The sequence below is a fragment of the Mixophyes fleayi genome, chromosome 1, assembly GCF_038048845.1.
Source record: "Mixophyes fleayi isolate aMixFle1 chromosome 1, aMixFle1.hap1, whole genome shotgun sequence".
Taxonomy (NCBI): domain Eukaryota; kingdom Metazoa; phylum Chordata; class Amphibia; order Anura; family Limnodynastidae; genus Mixophyes; species Mixophyes fleayi.
In genome coordinates, this window is record NC_134402.1 from 2,865,211 (window position 1) to 2,881,585 (window position 16,375).

The window sequence follows — 16,375 nt, forward strand, 5'->3', positions numbered from 1 at the left end:
CTGATCATCTCACATACTTACAAAACCTCAATGCAAACATCATCCAGGGATCTACAGTGAGGTCAACATAGGGGAGCTGTAAACTTACTGCACTTTAAGCACTGGGGGGTCTACGCATCAAGCTTTTTTGACACTTAAAAGATGTGGAAACTACTGATAAGTATGGGTGCTCTGCATTAACTGCCTATTGGAGGAGATTTCACAGACATCCATATAAACTATAGACTTTTATTCCTTAAGTTGGCGCTTTTTTTGGGGGTTGGGGGTTGGAGGGATTTCTTAGGGAATTGAGCCCCATGCTGAACAGACTAGAGCTGTGTGACATTATGACGGGGGGACCCCACATTGTGGATGTCCTGTCATAGACTGATGCTGGTTGCGTCCACTTCATGGGACTGGGGCCCATGCTGTTTATAACTCTGATTATTTTGCTACCAGCCTAGTCAATTTAACTGTCCTTTTCAGGACTTCCTGAATTGACAAATATCACTGCTTAAGGAACCCACTTTCACGTCTGCTATAATTCGTGTGATCTGCAGATTAGACCAAATCTAATCCATTATCCGGATGTTCTGAGGTTGGGACCCAGCATTCCAGTACCACCAGTACCAAAACTTTGCCCGCTACTTGCAGCTCTGGCCAGTGTGATAGGTCAGAGAGTAACATCCACAGCAACTCTGATTTGAAGGTAAGAGGTCAGGGGTACCAGCCTAGGTGTACCAGAAAGGGGGTTCACTAGCAGTGACAGTTACCCAGAAGAACGCAGTTCTGGATGTCGCAAAGGAGTCCAGTGCTGGCATCAGCATTAGCCCCTCCTACTGCGGTTAGAGGACACATGTGGGATAGCAAAAAGGGGATGGTGGCAAGGCAAGCCAAACTGGTCCCGAGCAACTCAATAGTCAGGGTGGCATAGGCAGTCCATCCTGTCACAACCTTCCAAAATCATTACGACATCACTAAGATGTGTACCTGCTGCAGTCACATGGTAAACAGTTTAGACAGCTGCTGTTATATTACTGTAACTGAAAGTACTGGTGGAGGATTGGGTATGAAGAAAGAGTAATGTGGACACACCAGTGAAAAGAGAGGCAAGTGGGGAATAATCTGCAGATTGGATAGGGGGGCATGTGAGGGAAAATCTTATGGGAAGGATGGCAGGTGAAAGAAAATCTAGCTTTAATAGACATGCTTTTGAGCTATACAGACATTGTTTACCAACACATATTACTACACAAATTAGCTACAGATTCAGTACTATCATGTAGTGAGTATCACTCACCGGACCGTGAGTGCCTCTGCGCTGGTGCGTGGCTCCCTAGCCTTCCTGCCGGCACCTATCCTGAACCGCGGCCGTCCGCCATCCTGATGGTCTGCGCATGCGCAGCTCCTAAGAACTCTTGTGTCTGTTGCTTTTAATCCAAATTGGTTGATCAGGCAACTCCCTATTTAAGGCACCTGTGTGCATTACCTCATTGCCTGATCTTGGAGTCTCATTCCCTGTGAGTCTCTGAAGGTGTTTCTTGTGTTCTACTAGTGTCTTCAGTTTCCTGCTGATTCCTGATCTACTCATCGCTGGTTTCCATACCCGCTACTATCTCCTGTGTACTACTTGTGTCTTCAGTTCCTGTGGATTCCCTGTGCTACTCATCGCTGGTTTCAATACCTGCTACAGTCTCCTGTTTCCTGCCTGTGTCCTCAGCTGGACTCTGATTACCGGATCTACTCACCTGTGGTTCCTACACTCGTCTCTGCCGTCCAGCGTCTCTACAGTTCCTGCATCTCCCTGTGGACAGACTGTTCTACTGAATAGCGGTATGCCTATCTGTTATTGACTTTCTACGTTTACTCTGCATATCCGCTAGGACAAGTTTCCACGCTCAGCAGCGGTATCCATACTGTTATTGTTACGCTGCATACCTGTTTGGAGTTAACTGTACTACTCAGTCGTTATATGCATAACTGTGATTGACTTTCCATTATTGGCCTGTATATCTGTGCTGAGCAAGTCTTTACCAAGCAGCGCCACACATACGTTATATAGACTTTGTTGGATACGCTGCATACCTATTGGGATCAAGTTCCTCTGTGCTCTCAGTGTCTGCATCCTATTATCTTTGTATGCTTCCACTCATCAACACTTGTACACATCCTCACCTATTAAGCAGTGGTACAACTTGCTATACGCAGACCACTGACTTCCCCGCTACCTACCTTCACCTGGACAAGTCTTCTCACCATAAGCAGTGGTACAACTTGCTATACGCAGACCACTGACTTCCCCGCTACCTACCTTCACCTGGACAAGTCTTCTCACCATAAGCAGTGGTACAACTTGCTATACGCAGACCACTGACTTCCCCGCTACCTACCTGCACCTGGACAAGTCTCTTCACTATAAGCAGTGGTACAACTTGCTGTACGCAGACCACTGACTTCCCTGCTACCTCCCTGCATCTACTCACGTCCATCCTGATCTCTGTGTTCAATTCTGCCTTTCCATTATATCAGCTAGTCGCTGATTCATGGACCAAAGATTGCTGCAAGTCACTGACTTTCCTATTGTTTATTGGCATTCTCTCTCCATCTGCTGTGATATTTGTTCCGCTAGTCATCCTGCTACCAGTGGACCGTTGTGTGAACTTCACTACACTGGTAAGCCCAGTCATCTGGTGAAATCCTGGGCAAAACTCCTAGTGCCCGTGACAGTGAGATTGCTGTCATTCACAAAATGGTGGAGCGGCTGATTCACAGCTGTGTTTGTTCACTGGAATACACACATGCAGCAACATGCAATTGAAGGTCTCCACAGCTATGCAGCACAAACTTTAGCCCCCACATCGATCCCACTCACTCTCCACATCCATCCTACACAGTCCCAAAAATCATCCTACTCAGTCCAACATAGACTCTCCTTGTGTGACAATTAAATTAAAGAGAATTTAATCATAATGTCAGACTGGGCGATCGGGCTGTGAACCTGATCCCCGGTATACTTACCTTCCCCGCCAGCTGTCCGCTCCTTCTCGGGTGCCGCGCATGCGCAGACCCGTCCTATCTAAATCCTCTGCTGTTATTGGCCAATAAAATTGGCTCCAAACTTTAAAAGGCACCTCCCCTGGATGTTTGGTGCCTGCTCTTTAAGTTACCTTCCGGTGCTAGACTTGGCTCCTTTCCTGTGTGGTCCCTGCTTGTTTGCAGAGCTGACTTTCTACACTCGACTCCAGTGGGATAACCTACTTGTCTGCAGTGCTGACTTTCTACACTCGTCTCCAGTGGGATAACCTACTTGTCCACAAATCTGACTCTCTACACTCCATTCCTGTAGGTTATCGGCTTGTCTGCAGAGCTGACACTCTACGCTTGTCCGCAGAGCCGACACTCTTAAGGTTTCATTCCAGCTGTACCTGCTGACTACAGGACTGACACTTCCTAGTGTATCTGCTGCCATCCCAGTGGTAACCTGTTTGTCTGCAGAGCTGTCTATCTACTCCTCGCTTTACCTCCATTCCAGTGGAAACCTGCCGGATTCATGACTAACACTTCCTAGTGTATCTGACGCCATCCCAGTGGTAACCTGATCGTCTGCGGAGCTGACTATCCACTTTACACTTCCTTGCTTACCATTCCGGCTGATCTCCCAAAGGGGTTTCGTTCGGTACTCCTAGTGGCAGCTGTGACCTGCGAGACAGACGCAGTTAAGGCTAAACCACCTTGCGACGGACCCTGGTGAATCCCGTCTCCTCGTTAAACTCTGCGCCCTACTTGAGTAGCACTAATCTGGGCAAACCTTAGGATTCGAATTCTGAAACCGTGACAGGTAATAAGTGTAAAGTTGGGAGTCAGCAAACTGTTTTACCTGATATGATCATACATGTGTTGATATTGTATTGTGAGAACTGATTTGTAGGTGAGTAATTAGTGAGAAGTGGGAAACTAATGAGACTGAAAATGATAACTGACTAGGAGATGAGATGTCAGGACATATTTGTAAGTATGAATTGGATCAGATATGGGGGATTCATGGGATAAAGTGAGTGAAAGTGGTGTAGAGGGGTAAGTGGGGGTTGCAGAATAACTAATATATTAGTATCTGGGCATCAATTTAGAAAGCTGTAAGAATGTAGATTGGCACTTTTTGTTGATGATATGTTAGCATCTATCTCCTATCCCGTGACCTCGCTCCCCAGCTTGATAACCGAATTTCACACTTTTGGAAATATCCCGTATTTCAAAATGAATTTTATCAAAATCTGTGGCCATGAACCTTACCATCCCTCTCCCAATAGTTGAAAACTTTAAGAATAAATTTACATTTATTAGGCACCAATCTCATCTTAAATATCTTGGAATTAAATTGAACAAAGACCTTTCCTACTTCTTTCATTCCAATTTCTCGACTATCATTTCGTCCTTAGAGATTAACTTGGAAAAATGGCATTTTTAGAGTCTATCATTGATTGGTCGAGTTAAAATGAACATACTTCCTGAAATCCTGAATAAAATGCAAACTCTTCCAATCCATATTCCCTCAAAATGGTTCCAAGACATTCAAGGCTTAATCAGATGTTTTATTTGGGGTAAAAAATCTTCTCTGCATTCAACAAGAAATTTTATTCAGATGCAAACACTCAGGACTTCAACTCCCACACATATCTAGTTATTATGATGATATTATGCTAAATAGGATCACAGAATGGACTAGGTTTGAAGATAATAAGCAATAGGTCTCTATTGAGGAAGAATTCCTACACATCCCAACTGAGATTGTGCCTTGATTGCCGAGCCTATCCCCAATTTCTCACCCAACTATTTCACCTACACTGAATTGTTGGAAACGATTTTGAACTTTACCATATATCTCTTCTACAATCTCACCACTTACCTCCTCTTTAGTAAATCAGAATTTCTTTACAGGTACTCTCCTTCCCTCTTTCATAAATTGGTATCAAGCTCGGGTTGGGACAGCTGATGAATATAAAAGGCGTTCGTCCATTTACTGATATTCAATAAATGGTATATACCCAAAGCTGATTTCTAGAAATCCCAACAAACTCACTATTTTTTAATATGAGCTAAACGAACTCAACTAGTATATAAAGAACTTACTGGTTTTGAAGCCCTGTGTACATCTGTTTCTAAATCATCCCATACAATCTCAATTCTACAGTATATAGGCTTATTATTGAAAATATATTTCAATCACTATCTCATTTCACTAAACTTTGGGAACAAGATTTATTAAGAAACATTTCTACAGAAGAATGGCAGAATTTTTTTAAAATCACACATATATGCTCCATTAACACCACTATAATAGAGACACAATGCAAAATATTAACTCGTTGGTACAGACATCTGCGTTTACTTCTACAAATATACCCGAATACCTCTGATGTATGTTGGCGATGCTCTAATGCTGTAGGATGTTATTTACACATATGTGGGATTGTCCCATTATTCACAAATGTTGGGTACATTTTATATATATCACTAATACCATTATAAATTACAAAGCCCCTTTAGATCCTGCCTTCTGGCTCATTAACTTGTTTAAAATTCCAATAAACAATTTTAAAAAAACCACTGCTAAGCCATCTAAGCAATGCAGGCAGACTGTAATCCCCACCTGATGGAAATGTTCTAACCCTCCAACACTTAAAGACTGGTATTCCCAAATAGGCTACTATATGTTAATGGATGATTTAATTTCCTCTACAAATGAGAAAACTTCAGAATTTACTATAACCTAGTTCTCCTGGTTAGAATTCAAGACTACGGCCTGCTATAAATTTTACATTTTGTGGCAAATAAACGATTAAATATATATTTATCACATAACATCCTTCATAATAACCTACAAACTCACAAGATCACTATATCTCTATTAATATTGAATAGACCTCCTCCCTTCTTCCTTTCCCCTTTCTGTCCCTTCTTTCTTGCCCCCTTCTCTCCCTTCTTCCTTCCCCGATTCTAGCCTGTCTTCTTTCCTCCTTCTCTCCCTTCCCTTCCCCCCCTCATTTTATTTTTATTAATCTTTATATTTCTTTATTACTAACTATGAAAATGGAAAGCTCTGCAATGTATCTTGTTATGTCAACACTGATTATTTCTCTTTATTTTATTATGAGCTTTCAATAAACATGAGTTTAAACAATGTATAAAGCTAAATGGTAGTTGAGATGTGTCTATTGACTGATATTTGAGGGCTGAGGTTGGATCTGGAAAGAGTTGCGAATGAACAGACTACTGAGAGCCATGGTTGTGGAGATGAGTGGGATGGTTCAGGATACTAAATGGTTGTGGTGAATGTGTGTGATGGTTCTGGCAAACGTTTTTGTGAGCTGCATGTGATAAATGTGCATTGAGTGTGTTCATTATGGGTGCTATGATGGGTGGTTATAGGAACTGGTTGTAATGGTTGTGAAGACTGAGTTATATGGATATGAGGATTGATTGTTATGTATGTGGAGACTTCTGTTACATAGCTGCTAAGACCGTCAGTTAGATAGCCTGTATGTGTTTGTTGCAGTGAACACAGAAATCTATCAATTAGTAGCTCCCCTGTTCTGGGAGTGACAGCAATCTCACTCCATGATAGCAGTGAATCTGAAGCTAATCACTGGATAGGATGGCATACCATGTTTACATTGCACAAGGAACACAGCCAGTAAGGATTTTGCTTTAATGATTATAAATTAATTGCTTTTTGGTAAAGTTTCAAAAGTTTTCTTAACTTTTAAATCACGTGTAAGTATCAAAAGCCTTAATCTGACATGTTCAACTAGACGTTTTATGGTCTAAGAATTTTTTTTTCTTTGTGATCAATCTATTTCCATTGATTTCATGCCTGATGTCATGCCTATATAAAGTGAGAGCAGACAATTAATTAATTAAACATGATTCAGTTAACAAAGACAAAGTCCACGAGGGTACAGTATGTCATGTTTTACAAATTGTTCTTCTCCAGCATAACTTTTCTGGAGTTCAATTCAGGTTTTAGAAGCAGAATGTAGACTTTTGGGGAAAATATACAGCCAAGAATTCCAACACATGAGGTCAATATGGCGAATATCTCCACAGCCACCATGTATTTCCCTTTAGTGCTCAGATAGGCCGGGATCATTGCAATCCAGACACTGCAGAACACCAGCATGCTGAAGGTGATGTACTTGGCCTCATTAAAGCTGTCCGGTAATGTCCTCACCATGAAAGCCAGAACAAAACTCACAGCCGCCAGAATCCCCATGTAACCCAACACAGAGTAAAACCCAATCACTGACCCTTCATTACACTGAATGATGATCATTCCCTGGTAAGTGTGGTGGTCATACTCTTGGTAGGGAGGAGAAACAGACAGCCAAATACCACAAATCAGACCTTGGACAGAGGAGCACACAATGACCACATAATTAGGTACTTTATATGTGACCCACTTCCTCCAGGAACTGCCAGGTTTGGTGGCCTTGAAAGCAATGCAGACGGTTACAGTCTTGGCCAGTACAGAAGAGACAGCAGTGGAGAAGAAGATCCCAAATGCAGTTTGTCTCAGCATGCAGGTTATATCCACCGGCCGGCCGAGGAACAAGAACACACAGAGGAAGCTCAGCAAGATGGAGACCAGGAGAATGAAGCTTATAGCCCGATTATTGGCTTTCACGATTGGAGTGTTCCAGTAATAAATAAAGATTCCTAATATAAATAATGTTATGATAGAACAAGATAAAGCTATTACTGAAGATATTAGCACTATAACATCCTTATCATAGGACAGAAAGTCGTATGTTCTGGGAATACATTTCATTCTTCTCTCATCCGGCCACTCTTCATCTGGACATTTATGGCAGAAGTCACTGTCTATAATTAAATATAAAAAATACATGTATTATCTGTGTGGTCAGTAATGTGTTCAGTATAAAACTATCAAACAGCAAGCAAGATCAGAAAAGTAAAAAAATGTAATATCACTTAAACCTGTTGTTATAGTTTATAACTAACTGTTAGTAACACGTTGATATAAATGAAGTCACTTTATTGCATCTTTAAGTGAACCTATTTTTTAATACATTTAGTACATATATATGTAAGTATATGTGTGTGGGTGTGTCTGTGTAACTATACTTATGTTCATATACAGTAGGAGTATATATTTATGTTAATTATATATAACTTACACACATATAAGTATTGTTGATTGAATGTATGTGTATGAATGATTGTTAGTAGGTATATATGTATGTATTTTTTTAAATGTTATGTATATTGTTTATAATGCCATACATGATGATTTCTGTACTAATTTAGAATTTAAGTATAGGAATTTAAATCATTCATTTATGCTTTCCCAATTTCCATCCACTCTCCTCCTCATAATTATCATTTAGCCCTATTATCATCCCCTCCCCCTTCAATTTCCTCCCCTCCACTCGCCTCTCTGATCATCACCCTCTTACAATACTTAATACCTTCAATATCTCCTTCCATATTTTAACCTCTACTTCAAATGTTCATTATCACCCAATTCCTTTATTACCCCCTTTTAGCATAACACTATTCTATCCTAAGTACATAGGCATGTGCATGGGGTGTGCAGGTTGTGCCCAGGCATATCCTAATACACAGCTGTATGCAACAGCTCCACAGCCTGAATTAATAGCACTGTATTGTTTTTGGAGACTGGCCCCTCATCATGGGATCCGCCCCCCTAAATGTGCCCATCTCCTTCCCTCCCCTATGTGTGTATGTCAATAATGATATCTCACATGTTACATGCACCACATGACAAGAGCTGTCACATGCGAACAATCTGCAAGAGAGCAGACAGAAGAATCTGCCTCTAACCCAGCTGGAAGAAGGTGAGTGTGAGTGTGAGTGGGGGGTTCTTAATGCAATGAAGTGGGCTATTAATTTAATCTTGGGTGAGGGATACTTATAAAATGGTGGGTGCTATTAATTTATTTGTGGGGCATTTGATTTACTAGTGGAGCTTTTTAATTTAAGGTTGGGTGATGGGTACTTTTATGCTGGGGTGGTATAACATGTGTTTAATGATAATTACCATGTATATATGAATAATATGATTAGGGAACACTACTGTATGGCATAATATCATTAGGGGGCACTACTGTGTGGCATATTATGGACTGAGGAGACTTCTTGAGACCCTCACCCCTATGCAGTGCTAGAAAGTTAAGGCACAGAATATCCCTCTGTAGTTATACCTGGGTACATAACCTAACGAAATGTGCTGTGTGTGCCTATTCTTTACTACTGTAAAGGGAAAATTAGGGGGGGATAAAGGAAATGTGTATAAAGGGCACTCTTTTACTTAACGATATATAGAATTAGTTTCTGTTAAGAGTAATATCTTTATTAGATTAATTCAATTAGCGAAATAATAAAAACACTGAATGAATGGACATAATGACCAAATACATAAGGTAAACATACTGTTAAGAAGTAGTAAAAATACTACTGTGCTGTCTCACTGTATTCTAATAATTATAAATGATTGCACATTGATATAATAACAATGTCACGTTCACTACGTATGTCTGCCATTCTCAATATGCATAAATATAGGGATCTTATAAATGTTGAATCAAAACCTTAGTTCAGGTGTATTTGTTTATATGGGCAATAAGACACTATGAATATTATCCTACTACTCTGTGTACATCCTCTCAAATCCTTTATATTTGCTCCTAGGGGTGAGTCGCAGATTAACCCAATAGACTAGTAATATAGGGCCTGATTCATTAAGGATCTTAACTTGAGAAACTTCTTATTTCAGTCTCCTGGACAAAACCATGTTACAATGCAAGGGGTGCAAATAAACATTCTGTTTTGCACATAAGTTAAATACTGACTGTTTTTTCATGTAACACACAAATACTTGATAGCTTATTTGTACACTGAAATTTAAAGTTGATATTTGTGTGCTACATGAAAAAACAGTCAGTATGTAACTTATGTGTAAAACAGAAAACTAATTTGCACCCCTTGTATTGTAACATGGTTTTGTCCAGGAGACTGAAATAAGAAGTTTCTCAAGTTAAAATCCTTAATGAATCAGGTCCATAACTATTACAATATAATGTCATATATATTCCCCACCACTCTCCTCTATCCAATCATATATAGATGGCTAAATGTCAGGCATCACCTAACAGATAATATTAATTTTCCTGCAGTTCATCTGCTATTGGATGTGCACTTTTATATAAAGTGTCTGATAGCGTGAGACACTTGGGGCTAGATTTACTAAACTGCGGGTTTAAAAAGGTGGGGATTTTGCCTATAGCAACCAATCAGATTCTAGCTGTCATTTTGTAGAAGGTACTAAATAAATGAAAGCTAGAATCTGATTGGTTGCCACAGGCAACATCCTCACTTTTTCAAACCCGCAGCTTAGTAAACCTAGCCCTTGGTGTTATTCTAAACTCTCTCAGACAAACTTGGATAGTATAAAGCGTGACCCCTTTAGGCTGATACAATAGAGTGCTATAGTAACCTCAGAGCATAGTATTTAACTTATATTATAAAGTAACACACTCAAGATTCATTCAGTGTCTTGGTATCAAGCACGCCTAATAAACTCTGTCCCTTTCTCCTTCAGCTGTGCTGCTATTAGATTTGCTATTATAAGCCTGTTTGCAGCTATGCTGGGAACTCGTTACGGCGTGAGTTGCTTCATAATATTGTCATCTCTCTCAGATTGTCTGAGAAGAGTGTTATGATGGGCTTAATGCTAGGTGTTTATCTGATATAGTAGTATTGTCTAATATAGCGCTCAGAACTCGCTCAAGATTTTAAGGAACCACCTAATAGAGTCTTTCCATTTCTTATAGAGCTAATCTACTATGGGAGTGCTCTCTTATCTGTTACGAGCCTATTAACTACCAATTCGGAAAATCGTTATAATGTCTTTCACTTTCCTATTCTTTATTAACACACAAGTATAAGTGAAACCAAGGTGCGCTTCATTAAAGTAATTAAATGTGTGCAAGTGAATAAAATAATTACAAAAAGTGCTGCCAGGACAATTAAGACCCTGTTTGTACTGACACACAGTAATATATACATTGTTTGGACTATCTTATCTTGTGTGTTAAACATTACTTAAGAAATTCCGTAGAATAGGCAAATATGGGTTTATGAAATAGAGGTTACTAGAGAAACCTAATATGAATTCAGCATAGTGATCTACATGTATGTCTTTTACTTTCCAGTCATCTGGGGGATTGTTTCTTGTAATCTGTATTATCATCTGTCTTCTATCCTGAGCACATTTCCCATCACAGTTCTATCCTCAGTGACTCTCATATAATGATTTATCCTTTATATAACACATTCCTACCTGTTACATTGGACATTTCTCCCTCAGAACACATGACACAGTCATAGCAGCAGATGTGGAATCCTCCATCAGAAGCTTTTCTGTATCCAGGAGGACATCTGTCATTGCACCGAGATATGGGGATCTTGTACATATAATAACATGTAAATTAGGACACACGTTGTAGATAGATAGATAGATAGATGTACTTTGTATTTGTAGACTATATACTGTATCATGTTCATTCTATACAGCAGGTAATTTCCATTACGTAACCTCTGTACTTGTTGATATTTATTGGAATTAATTAATATAAGTCCCATGACTTGATTTATGTTCTATATGCAGTGTAGTTATGTCCTCACTAATAATGTTACAACTAGAGATGGTCACTGACCCCCGTGTTTTGGTTTTGCATTCGGTTTTGGATCTGGATTGCCGTTGTGTTTTGGTTTTGGTTTTGCAAAACCGCCATTGCGTGTTTTGGTTTTGTTTGGTTTTGTTTTGCAATTTGTTATAAAAATTTCATTTATTGGTGCTAAAATAACATAATTTAGGTATCATTTTGTAGCTACATTATTATTAACCTCAGTAACACTAATTTCCAGTCATTTTTTATTCAATTTTGAACACATCCTAGGTCACAATATGATTTTCATACACTTGAAAAGAAAAATTGTTGCAGTTCTTGCCAGTGATAACAAAAAGGCCATTGTCATGCCTGGGCATAAGACCAAAAATCCACCTCTTAAGTGTGGAATTATTTTTACACCAATCCTGACAACAGTTGTCTATCCATTTGTAGCATTTTTAAAGCCACACTCAGTAGAGGTAGGGACCTTAACTATCTGGGATCTTCATCCATGTTTCGTCATTTTTCAGCGAGTTATTGGAAAACTGTTGGGAAAATCAGAAACTTCGTTTAAAAAAAAAATAACAACAAGCATTCCAGCATAATCTACCTCCCTTCTCTCATCTACATCCCAGCACCTGCAATCTTCCCCCCAACAATTGGCAGTTAAACAATCCTCTGCAAGAGGAAGCAAGAATGAAACCTGTCACCCAGTCGCAAAGCGGATCACAGACGCCCTGGGTACTATGCTAGTGTTAGATCTGCGTCCAATGTCCACTATTAATACAGTTGGTTTAAGACATTTAATTGAGGTGTTATGTCCCTGTTAGCAAATGTCATCACTATACCATTTTACTAGAAAAGCTAATTCTCTCCTGTACCGGAAAGTTCCTAAAAATGTCATTATTGGGTGACAAAAGGGTATTCTACTCACTGTACACTTAACCACAGATATGTGTACAAGCGTAACTGGGCAAACAAAAGATTATATGACTGTGAAAGCCCACTGGGTTGGTCTTTCGCCTTCCCCAGCATTGACAGCAGCAGCATGTACCCAGGTACATCACATTTTTGAGAAGTAGGCTACTCTGTGTATCAGCAGCTTCACTAAGAGGCATACAGCTGGCAAACTGTTCCAAAAACTAAGGGATGTCATTGAAAGATGGCTAATCCTGCTTGGAGTCTCCTGAGGATATGTCATTTCTGATTACGACCCCAATATTGGTCCAGCATTACAGCGGGGTTGAATTCCATCACATTTCCTGTTTTGCACACACTATCAACTTGGTGTTACAGAACTTTTGAAAAATGACATGCAGGAGATGCTGTTTGCGTCCATAAACATTTAGGGTCAATTTCGGGTTTCTGCAATAGCATGTAGGAGAATGCAGCAGCTGCAAGAAGACTAACATTTGAGGGGAATATACTTTAGTCCAGCGAAGTAGTTACCTGTAAAGAAAGTGCAGACACGGTTAGCTTGAGTCAAGTGATTGCCTTAATAATAGATTTTGAAAAGGTGCTACATAAAATTATAGTGTGCAATAAAACAAAGTAAATGTGCTAACTATATTTTAATTGTAGATTAAATACTTAATTTTCTTTGCAAGGATCCCAGACTTATCAACATCTTGTTGGGAAGTCTTCTCCTTCAGTTTCTCTGGCAACTACTTGTTGTAAAAGAAATTGCTTTCCCAAGACACCCAGTGGTGATGCAGATGAGTCCGCTAAACATTTTGATATTTGCTGTGCTGTAAAAGATTTGCCCAAAAATCGTGACAGCTCTGCCCTAAAATCAACTAGTCATTCCCTTTGGAAAGCCATTATCAGCAATTACATCATACTACACAGACTTCTATGATATTGGGATGAATTAGTATTGTTGGAGGAAGATTATCACTAAACCCTGCCACCTCTCCAGTTTCGCAGTGAGCTATGGTACAATAAAATGTAACTGCAGATTTAGACCAAGACTGTCAGCCCTATTATTTCTATTTCAGCAATTACAATAAAGGGCTCACCCTGTATGTTTCGTAAACCTTACATCAACCTTATAATTCTAAACCTTTGCATGCAAATAAACACACAGAGGGCCTGAGTCATCAAGGGATGTATGTCCCTTTTCAGCGCATAGCGAACGCCAAAGTTTAGTGCGCATGCCCGGTTGCCGGGTCAGTTTACTTTCACGAACGCAAAAACTGTACGGCCGCGATCGCAAAACCCATTTGCGACGAGCTACGAGTTCTGGGCGGGAAAAGGGAGGTTGAGGGGCGTGGTGCCGTAGTCAATTTCTCATAGGGGCGTTCCCGTCTAACTACGTCCAAGTCATAGTGGTGCGAACGCAGCTGATCGCGTTTGTGGTGGCGTACGCTGTGCGCCTGCCAAGGGTCTAGTTTATCTCTCAGATCTAAACCGCGAGCACACACAACTTATCCGAAGGAACGCCCATTTGATCAGGACGCATGCAGACCCTCACCTGCATACTCTCTGCTAATTAACCACTGCTATAAAGCTCGGCGTAGATGATGTGCCCTGTTCACTGCTGATTCATTTACTGGTATGTTTGCATGATGTATTTTAAGATATTACTATGGTTTCTTTGGTTGATTTGTTTTAACATTTTATTGTTTGAATTGTCTTGGACTCTTTTGTTATTTTGGGTGTTATACTTTGTTTCAAATAATAGTTACAGATAATAGTTTGCTTGTATTGGGCTGTGTAGTACTTTGTAGATTATTTTTATCTTTTGTTTACTTTATTTTATCTTTTTTAGTTTCCCATTGACAATTGTTTGCAAGTGACCAAGATAATCCTGCTCCATTTTGAGGTAAGTAACATGGGTCTAGGTCTGCAACCTGACATAGCATAGAAGCAGATGCCATAACTTCTTATTCACCCTCTGACAATTTTTGTTTTGTTTTTTTAGCCACATTATGAGTTTGGCCAACCCACTTGTTGGTGTAAGTATATTGTCAATGTTTCCTGTGCAAATAGGAGTGACATTTTCCAAACTATGAGTTAATTGTATTTTTTTCACATCCTTCTCTTTTCAAATATAGCGTTTCTTAGAAATGGCTGAGGCACAGGAGGGCAACCAGCATCGCCGCCCCCAAAATCAGCAAGTAACCCATCGTCGCCGACCAAGGGAGCGTGTGTTCAGGCCACGTGTCAGCCTCTTTGGCATGTCTGATGCTGAGGTGGTGCGGCGTTATCGGCTCCCGCCTTGTGTCATCCTGGACACCCTGCGCATAGTGCAGATTGACCTGGAGCCCAAGCGCAACAGCCCAACAGCAATACCGCCATTGACTAAACTGTTGGCGGTATTGCACTTTTGCGCGACAGGGTCATTTCAGACCACTGTGGGAGCCGCTTCAGAGATGTCCCAGAAGTCCTTCAGTCGTGTGCTAAAGGTTGTTCTGGGGGCGTTTGTGTCGCGTCTAAGGCAATTCATACATCTGCCACTCGATGAGGAGTCCCTGGTGCCGATAAAACGGCAGTTTTCCTACATAGCCGGTTTCCCGCATGTCATAGGGGCAGTCGATGGGACTCATGTAGCCTTGGTCCCCTCCGGTGGGAATGCTGCTAATTTTTTAAATCGCAAGCATTTCCATTCTATAAATGTCCAAGCTATATGTGACGCCTCTCTCCAGATTCGTAACCTGGTAGCTATGTGGCCAGGGAGTACACATGACTCCTTTGCCTTCCGGCAATCAGGGATGTGGGAAAGATTGGAACTGAGGCAAGGTGGTGCAAGGCCGAATGGTGATGCGTGGCTGTTAGGTATTTTTATTTAACAAACATGTCACGTATGTAGTAGTTTAAAGTGGAAATAGTAATGTCTTAAGTTTCGTAGCTAAGTAGATATATTACAAAGGCACATTGCAATATCATTCAAAGGTACATTTAATTGTGATGTTTACCTTAAAATCCAACATGGACAGCTGCCCATATGAAAAGTTGTTCAAAAACTTAAACATTGGTTACAAATACATTGAATATGTTATGTGTCTGATTGCTTCTTTTGCCATTATTTCTCATCCATGTTGCCTGTCTTGTTGGCATAGATATAGTTATTTGTGTCTACAATTATGACACTCGCTCATATTTTTGCACTTTCTCCTTCTTGTCACCCCTTGTAGGAGAACACATACCCTTTTCACCCTTGGCTCCTCACTCCTCTATTAAACCCACGTACGGAGCAGGAGATGGCATACAACTCCCCACATACAGCCACTAGATCGGTTGTGGAGGGGGCATTTGGTCTTTTAAAGGCCAGATTCCGGTGCCTAGATCGGTCTGGTGGTGCTCTAATGTATGCTCCATCCACTGTGTGTGATATCATAGCTCTGTGCGTGGTGTTCCATAACATCACCATTAGGAGTGGGGTTCCTTGGGTGGAGGAGGCCGAGGTTGCTGTCCAGGAGGTGTTAGATGCTCACCCCAGCCCTCCAGAATCAGTTGATGCTGTGTCTTTCAAGCAATATGTCCTGGACACCTACTTCTCTTGTAAGTGTTTTTGTAATGTTTTTTAAAAATACAACATACATAGCTAATAAGTTTATAATTATACAATTTATTTACACAACAAAAACACATCAAACAAACAATTATTTTTTTTTACGGGGCCTCTTTGCTGGTATAATGGTTGCATCACATGGAGGATGAGTCCGGCTTCTGGTAACCCGTGA

At 40.4% G+C, this 16,375-nt stretch overlaps 1 protein-coding gene across 1 annotated transcript in view; it reads right to left on the reverse strand.

Annotated features, from left to right (window-relative positions):
• Positions 1 to 6,949: 6,949 nt before the first annotated feature.
• The window catches only part of LOC142110761 (vomeronasal type-2 receptor 26-like), a 77,810-nt gene continuing 68,384 nt past the window's right edge, over positions 6,950 to 16,375 (reverse strand). Inside the window, exons 7-8 of the mRNA XM_075193780.1 lie at positions 11,360 to 11,483; positions 6,950 to 7,857 (exon numbers count right to left, since the gene is read on the reverse strand). Of these exons, the coding sequence (XP_075049881.1) occupies positions 6,950 to 7,857; positions 11,360 to 11,483 (1,032 nt within the window). The remainder of the gene's footprint in view (positions 7,858 to 11,359; positions 11,484 to 16,375) is intronic.